At 34.1% G+C, this 9,176-nt stretch overlaps 1 protein-coding gene across 1 annotated transcript; it reads right to left on the bottom strand.

The window, feature by feature from the left end:
* Positions 1 to 4,511: 4,511 nt before the first annotated feature.
* On the bottom strand, positions 4,512 to 5,147 carry LOC145099576 (secreted RxLR effector protein 161-like). The gene has a single exon (XM_079037129.1). It carries the CDS (start codon positions 5,145 to 5,147, stop codon positions 4,512 to 4,514), a length of 636 nt encoding a protein of 211 aa, XP_078893255.1.
* Between the last annotated feature and the right edge of the window lie 4,029 nt (positions 5,148 to 9,176).

The following is a 9,176-nucleotide window of genomic DNA, read 5'->3' as shown; positions in this document are numbered from 1 at the left end:
TAAATAACATATATATTTTCTGGTAAATTATAATATAATTTGTAATTAAAATGTTTATTTTTGTTTGTGAAGGATTAAATTCAAATATTACGACGTTACAAAATCCGTTGGGATATTTCAAAGTCTGGATGTTTCAAAGTCTCTAATTAGATCACTTATGGCTTCATAAATTATAATCTATCGTTAGATGCTATTAATATTTGAAATTTGATATAAAATTTGGACGTGTTTAGCACACAACATTTTAGAGCTTCTAGTTTGTAACGTTTAACAAAACGTTCTGTTATACAAAAAATCTTGTTTTGCACAACTAGCTTTTAAAGTTGAAATAAAAGAAAATGTTTCAAATCTAAAATCTATCTTACGTGCATTTAACAAAACCCTACCCGATACATGCTAAAAGAATCTGATAAGATTTAGAAGCAAAACTTTTGAAAATTTTATTGATTAAATATTATCGATATTAGAGAACATGTCACTATGAATATGACATGAAGGTTAGTACAAAAGTAATTATCTTCAAAACCGGTTTACTTACAATACATTAAAACATATTTTATCAATTTATATTAGAAAATATTAAATACATATTAAAACATTAAAGTCTTTAAAAAACACAAAAGCATCTACATGTATATTTTCAAATTCAAAACATCTGAATACTTCTTCAATAGGTTATTTAAAAAAAGAAAGAAAATCATCTACATGTTTATACGTTGCCTTAAGTTGTTTCTCTTTTCTCCTGACGGATTATCATCCTTGTGGTGCATTAGTTTCTCATAACAAGATTCACAAAATACAGCCACATTGTGTTTGTAGCGTTTTTTAGAAATGGTGTTAGTTGACATGTTAAAAGAGGCAGGGCCGGTCCATTGATTTTCAATGACCGGGGCGTAAAACTAAATTAATGACCTTATATATATAGAGCTAGGTTCAAATGTGGATGAACATCTATTGTGTGGATGTGTGGACAATACTATTCTGTAAGAATGACAAAGAAAATATGTCGTTTGATAATATGAATACGTTCAATCTTACATAATTATTGTCATTATCACACATTTTTACTAATTAAATCGTCTATAAGTTTATTATAGACATTTTATTATTATTCTCATTCCATTAGAATGTTGTCGGAATGTTTATTGACTCGTATTCTGTTAGAATGATAATGAGTGAAAAACGATTTGTGAGAACAAAAATGAATAAGCATTAGTGAGATCGTATGAAAATTACGATATTTTTGTAAGGTTGAACGTTTTGTATTACTAAACAATGTATTCTCTTAGTAATTGTCATAAAATCATACTATCCAAACGTCTGCACAATAATTGTTCATCCACATTATAACCTAACCCTAAATTAATTGTTCAATGCCCGGGGCGTGATACTAAATTAATGCCCTTATATATATATATATATATATATATATATATATATATATATATATATATATATATATATATATATATATATATTATAAGCAAAATTGAAATAAATTTTATAGTCAAACTAAATCAAGGTTATATAAACAAAAACATACAAAAAATTGATCTAAAACCATACTTCCATGCAATCTCTTATTTTATGATAATCACGACTTAGTAGAAATTGACTTTCCATACTCAAAATTGTGAATCCGTATAGTCTTTCATGAGTGATGGTCATTCGAAGATATAATTTTAATAACTTCAATTTCATAAAAACCTCTTTTCGCGTAAGCAACATTATACAGGTGGTTTCAGTTGCCGTTGAATCTGTGAATAATGGGGTTGATTGTGCGAGAGTGGTTTTAGTCTACGAAACACCCATTGATACAGGTGGGCATAGGGCAATGGTGATTGGGGTAGAGACGGTAGAGGTAGGTCAAGGAATGGAGAAATCCCGGAAAAAAATCATCTCTTATAGGAACAGATGTAGGAATTTCAAAAGTTACCTCATGATTAGAAGAGATTGGCTGCGTGGCCTGGGGTTGAGACGTTGCAGCAATATCATCATGTTCGTTGTAAGATCCTTCTTGAACTAGAATCTCTGAAATCGTGTTTGACTGCGAGTCTTTGTGGTCATTTGGTGTTAGGGTTCGTGGCCTGCAAGCAGCTTTCTTTACCTTCTTCTTTTTCGGAGCTTGAGGAGGTTCAGATGGACCAACTTTCACACTTCATTTCTTTCCTCCTTTTTTTGGTTTGTTTACCCCGTCAAGGACCTTTCTTACTTCATCAGTCATTGGAAAAAAACCAGAGACTGGTTGACTACAATAGGTTAGCAGCACTTCACTTGCAGCTGGAACATCGCGAAGCCTAGATTCCGAAATTGAGTCAATAAAGGTGAACTTGGAATTATCTACGAGAATGATGTTGGTAGTGTGGAAAATCTGAATAGTAGCCATACAAGAATCTTCTAGGATGGGATTGTTATGCTTATCATTGGCCTGTTGAACCACAACAGTCTAGAAACGAGCATAGGAAATCTCACTGTGTCGTGTTGTAGAAAGGGTACTTTGGACCAATTGATCCCAAAGCACTGAGCCATAGTCCATACTGATTCCGGAATAGATCTTGTACGAGGATGAATAGTCCGTTCCACATCGCTGGTAGGTTTTCCTTCTTAAACTTTGATACAACATTCAGAGTTTCCTTGTATCCCATATAGTAAAACGTCTCCAAGATGGTAGGTTTTCCTTCTTAAACTTTGATACAACATTCAGAGTTTCCTTGAGGAAGCTGTAGCTGGCTATAGAATTTGGATTTGGTGATGTTGGTTTTCTTGTTGAAGATTTTGAATGTACTCATCTCCTAACCCTTTTGATAACTGGCTGTAGAGTACACCTTGGACAGATGAACCAAGGGAACTATCTTCGATTTCATGAGAGTGATGACCGGTGGAGAATATCTCAAGCACTCGACGATTGGCTGAAGAAAACCATCATATTTGGTCGGATCAAGGTCCAAAATAAGATTCTGGTTTGCCTTGAGGTTGAGAATGGATGATTGCACCATTTGTTCTGATGTAGAGAGGGTTTCTAATGAAGCTGCCATGGAAGCTTGATGAAAAAGATGAACAGTAGAGAGAGAAATAGTTGGGAGTAATTTGAGTTCTTTGAGAGTGGTAATGAGGAATAAATCGTCAAAAACCATTTATACCGTATGCCATGAGAGAGAAAAGAAATGTCTGATGCTTCAATACCTAGAAAAAGCGTCTGGCAAAGCGCAAACAGGTTGGAGTGCATCTAGCGGCGTAACTATTGGCGTGATGTCAGGAACAGTTTGAAATTCCACACGCCTAATTTCAAATCTTAACCCTTAGAATTGTGCTTTCAAATCTTGAATTTCGTAGTTGTATAAATTCGAAACTAACCACCATTTACAATACTCTGAACGTAAAAGTAACCATTAGGATAGTGAACCAGATGTTGGAAAATCATAAATATCTTCGTGCAAGAGTGTGCCAAAGATAAAGAAATAAAGCAAGTTTTCTTAAGGATTCTAGTGATGTCATTAAAGAAATAAAGAAGATGGATCCCGGGAAAGGATCTCTTCCTTCGCAATCAAGAGAGACTTTGAAGTGCTTTTGTGGTTTCCCATTGAATTACAATCATCTGTTTGTGGAGAAACAGTGAAAGGCTTTTTTAATAAGGAGAAAGAGGTGGCTTCTTCTTCAACTAAGTCTAAAACTCAACATAAGTATGAAGATTCGTATCAAGTACTTGTTTGACCAGTATAGTCATAAGAACAAGTATGCCTTGGTATTATTTTAAGTGACGGGATAAGTAAATAAATCTCAAGAAAAAAATAAAAACTAGATCTATTGGGAAGAAACGTCTTAGGACTAGACAATTTCATTAAGATCAGATTTCAGGGTACAAACCACGAAGGTGGTCATTCGTTAATTGCGTGGTGAATAAGCTAGAACATTGAAATTATTCACCGTTAATTTGTAAAAATGTGTTGGATTTTCGGTTTCACTCAGTTCGTGGTGATAACAAATTTAAGATCATAAACATAGATGTTGTTTAAGCAAAAACCTCAGTGGTAATTTCTAAGGGTCTCAAAAGTTACATTTATGTCTTCAAATCTGCTCAATTATCTAATATTTTTAGTATTTTTGATTGTGTTACAAAAAGAAATAAATGATTAAAATAAATAAAATATTTTTGTATTTTTGCTATTCTGAAAAAGAAATAAAAATAGAAATTAGCAAGAAGAAATAAAGAAAATGTACAAAGGATACATGAAGTACCGAACCACGAATGAAAAGTATATTGCAACTAAGTACGAACATTCACATCGATCCGCAGGTGAACAGTTGACTACGAGTTACTGTGAGCGTTCGCACCAATTCACAATGTAAACAGTTGACGGCGAGTCACTGGGAGAATTTGCACTAATTCGTAGTGTGACCAAAAGTTTATGAGAGCGATGGTGGATTCAGAATAGGTTCAGCCTCTACCATTCCTAAGCCTTAAAGATTGTGATTAAAGGTTTGCTCAGGCAAGGCTTTCGGGAAGATGTCGGCTAGCTGAGTAGCAGATCTAACAAATTGTATCTCGACATTTCCATCTTCCACATGATCTTTGATGAAAGTTGCATAGGGTTGTGACAAATGTGAATGGCGCTTTCAAAATCGCAATACAAAGCCATTTGTTTCATATTAATGCCATAGTCAAGAAGCTGACACTGAATCCAAATTACTTGTGAAATACAAGAGGCAACATCTACATACTCTGCTTCAGCAGTGGATAGGGAGACACAAGTTTGCTTTTTAGATTGGCAACTTACGAGTTTACCATCAATAAATTGGCATCCTCCCGTTATACTCTTTCGATCTAAACCACAACCTCTTAGACCAAGATCCGAAAACGTTTGCACAAAGAAACTTGAACATGAAGGGTACCATATTCCGAGCGAGGAACTTTGTTTGAGATACCTAAATATGTACTTGACAGCGGTCATGTGGGGTTCACGAGGATTCACTTGAAACCTGGCACAGTAGCAAACAGAAAACATAATTTCTGGACGACTTGACGTTAGATACATCAATGAACCTATCATTTGACGATAGAGTGTCATATCAACGACCGGTTTGTCCAAAGACGGTGTTAGTTTTGTTCCGTATTCCGTTGGAACCTTCACCTTCGAATCATCCACCATTCCAAACATAGAAAGTAAGGTCTTCGTGTAAGCCTCCTTGTTGATATATATACCTTCTTGACTCTTCCTTATGTTCAAATCAAGGAAAATGTTAATTCGACCCATGGAGCTTATCTCAAACTTAGTTTCCATCAACTTTTGGAACTCAACAGTTAAGCTGGGGTTAGTTGATTCGAAGATGATGTCATCAACGTAAATTTGGACGATCATCAAATGGTCACCATCTTTCTTTCAAAAGAAGGTTGGGTCGATCGATACATTTTTAAATTTTGCCTATTTTAAAAACTGATTAAGTGTTTAGTACTAGGCTCTCGGAGCTAGCTTCATACCATAAACTGCTTTGTCTAGATTTAATAGTGATTGGGATATTTTTCGTTAACGAACCCTGGTGGTTGTTCCACATACACCGTTTCTTCCAGTTCCTTGTTCAGAAACGCACACTTAATGTCTATCCGATATACTTCAAAGTTCTTGTGTGCAGCGTATGCCAAGAAAATGCGAACTGATTTAAGACTTGCAACTGGTTCAGAGGTTTTTCGTAATATATACCTTCTTTTTGTCAATATCTCTTAACAACTAGCCACGCCTTGTTTTGTATTATATTTCCTTCTTTGTCCAGCTTTTTACGAAATACCCATTTTAGATCAACAACAAATGCACCCTTCGGAGAAGGAATCAGTCTCCAGACCATGTTTCGTTCGAATTCATTGAGCTCCTCTTGCATTGCTTGCACCCAATCAGAATGATCAAGAGCAATTTGAACATGTTTAGGTCAATTTTGGAGATAAACAAATGGAACATTCAATATCCACTTTAGAGAATAATGCAGTCTGCCTTGCGTTTTGTTGTGCTCTCGTAAGAACTCCTGAAGACGATTCTCCTATAACTTGTGTTTTTGGATGATCTATGGTCCATTTGGTTAAAGGATGGTAATTTGGATCATATGTTGGATCCAGTTCAACATTCATATCCTCAAATTCTTATTGTACACCCGAATCATCATTCGTATTATCATTCTCCCCCTCGGATGATGGATGTTCTTCTTCATTCGGAGTGGAAACCTCCCCCTGGAGTGTTGGTTCTTGAGTTACTTGAGGAGATGAATGCTCCCAATGAATAGGTGTACATGGATTGGAGGTTGAAGTATAACCCTCCCCCTGCATTGTAGCATTCACATCTTTTGATGGAGACGGAATTTCAGAGTCTTGCGGAGTGGGATGTTCGTGTTCCATATCTTTTGCTGCATCATCAATGATTTTCTTAAGTTCGTCTTCCTTTTTGTCTGCTGCTTTGGATTCTAAGGAGATTACCATTTTAGGCTCGTCAAATAAGTTCATGAACTGCTCATAAATGCTGGAAAGAGGAATTGTCATCGGATTTTTCACTAGAAAGATTTCCTCTGATTGCGAATCGACCTTTTGATACTTCTTAAGATAAGTGTCATCAAATGTGACATAGTAGGTCTCTTCGATTCGTTTTGATATTTTACTTAGAATCCGATATGTCTTCCACGTTAAAGAATACCCCAAGAAGATACCTTTGTCAGCTTTCGCATCAAATTTGTTCCTTTGTTCGTTAGAGTTAAAGATGAAGCACCTGGAACCAAAGACATGGAAAAACTTAACATTAGGTTTTCTATTATTAAGAATTTTATAAGGGGTAAGATAAAATCTTTCATTTAGGAAGGATTAGTTTTGTGTGAAACAAGTTGTGTCGATAGCTTCTGCCTAGAAGTAGAGTGGCAGATTCGCAAATGATAGCATGGTTCTCGCAGCTTTGCACAAAGATCGGTTTTGTCTTTCAACGACCCCGTTCTGTTGAGGAGTATAAGGAGTTGAAAAGTTGTGAGTTACTCCTTTCACAGTTAGAAATTCTTCAAATGATCGGTTTTTGAATTTCAACCAATTGTCACTACGATTGTTGCAAACCAACTTTCGTAGTTGTAGCTCAATCTGTTTTATAAAGTCCTTGAGTTGAGGAGTGGCTTCGGATTTCTATTTAATAAAATGCACCGAAGTGAATCTGGAAAAATCATTTATAATTACGAGTATATATATATATATATATATATATATATATATATATATATATATATATATATATATATATATATATATATATAGGCTTAGGTTATTTTGTTTTTACTAACTATTGTGTGCCAGAATGCATAGATCTGGACCATCGGATGAATAGAATCAACAATTTATGATCTGAGGGTCTATGATATTACAATAGGGTAGCATGTATCATATAATCACACAAATTTCAGCAAAATGGTATTTTGGTCAATTAACCTACTTTAATAAAGGAAATTTTCGGATTTTAAGGGATCATTAAATCCCTTATTTTTAAAAAATATGAATTTTTTAAATTAATTCTAATTAAATTTTAATATTATTTTTACTAAAAAACGACTTTATTCTATCAGAATAACAAAAAGTCAACAATAAACTAGTAAATAAATTTGCGGTTTTATTCTGGCAGAATATTGTTTCATTCAAACTTAAATACAAATTCATACATATTCTTACAGACTAAAAGTCTTATACATTTTAATATAATTATACATATTCTAAAAGAATATCAACAAAATTGAATAAAATTCTTAAAAAATTACAACATTCTTAAATCATGAGTATGATCAAAAAATTTTCATTCTTCAAGTTATTCCTATTATTTTTTCAACAAATTCTTCCAGCCATTCCTATAAAAAATACAACAAAACTAATAATGGTTAAAAATATGTTACTTGCAATTAACTATCACGTTATATATTCTGGTAGAATACATAGAATATGACAGAACACATAGAATACATTCTGGCAGAATAGATAGATTTTATTCTGGCAGAATACATTCTGACAGAATACACAAAATACATTCAAAAGTATTATATTTATTGCTAATATAATTTTAGATTCCAAATGAACAATAACGAGGGATAATAGAAATTGGAATTCAAAATCACAAATTGAACCAAAATAATACAGAGACAAATTAATTACCTTTTTAAACGACTACATAAAACATGTGTTGCTAGTAATTCTGACAGAATGCATGCCACAAGGTTAGATTCTCTAGATTCTCTTTCAGGCATTTCAACAAACACTTGTTAGACATTATCACCAAACAAGCTAAAATGTTGTGAAAAGGCCATAGGAGATGAAAATTGAACTTAAAACCCGAGTTTCTGTGTGTCAATGTATTGATATCTGAACGACTCTATTTTTTTATTTTTTATTTTTGTCTTTTTGACCTTGGAAATGCTCCTGATGTCAAAAATGAATTAGCACAGACTATAAATTTGCAACATCATAAAGGCAGTGACATCTATATAGTTTAAAAATCAATCCCCAAAAGAAAATTGTGAAAATCATTATGAGAAAATCATCTCATATTAATATCCCAAAAATCACCCCACACAACATCAACCCATTATTGCAGAAGAAATGATGCTTTATATGCAGACTGGAACAAAAAATGGTGATGGTGGGTCACTCTTTTATCGGGAAGTAACAGATGGTCGTGATGACAATAGAGACTTTAGAAAGATGTGGTGAATGGCTGTTTCAATTGTATTTTGGTTAAAGATTAGTTAGAAAAACTTACCTCGAGGATTTTCATGTGCATTTGTATTACACCTCCTGTTCCTAAAATTGGGTGAAACCCGAATCCGAACATCACCTCCTGTTCCTGAAATTGCTTGGATTTCGGAAGCTCTAGATAATCTTGAGAAAACGGGATTGACAGTAATTGCTTGCGGAACTGAATCAAGGATTAAATCGACATGGAGGTGGAGATCAGAAGTCTGACGAGGCCATTTATGCCTTTTTGGGTCCAAGATGGAGGCGGATATGTAATCGACGAGGGGAAAAACAAAGAAGATGGAGGAAGAAAAATAGGTTATGATGCGACTGAATAGAAGGATGCGTATTAGTAGGTTTTTGACTATGTTAAAAAGAATAGCCGCCTTCGTTCCCTTCCAATTTCTACCGGGTTTGACTTTGATATCTGGAGATTAAATATATT

Source organism: Lactuca serriola, chromosome 4 (genome assembly GCF_051521515.1).
Source record: "Lactuca serriola cultivar US96UC23 chromosome 4, Lser_US96UC23_V15, whole genome shotgun sequence".
Lineage (NCBI taxonomy): Eukaryota > Viridiplantae > Streptophyta > Magnoliopsida > Asterales > Asteraceae > Lactuca > Lactuca serriola.
This window is presented reverse-complemented; position numbering and strand designations above follow the sequence as displayed.

Bases quoted from the DNA above. Each gene is read 5' to 3' on its own strand.
- LOC145099576 (XM_079037129.1), bottom strand. From the start codon at position 5,147: ATGGTGGATGATTCGAAGGTGAAGGTTCCAACGGAATACGGAACAAAA.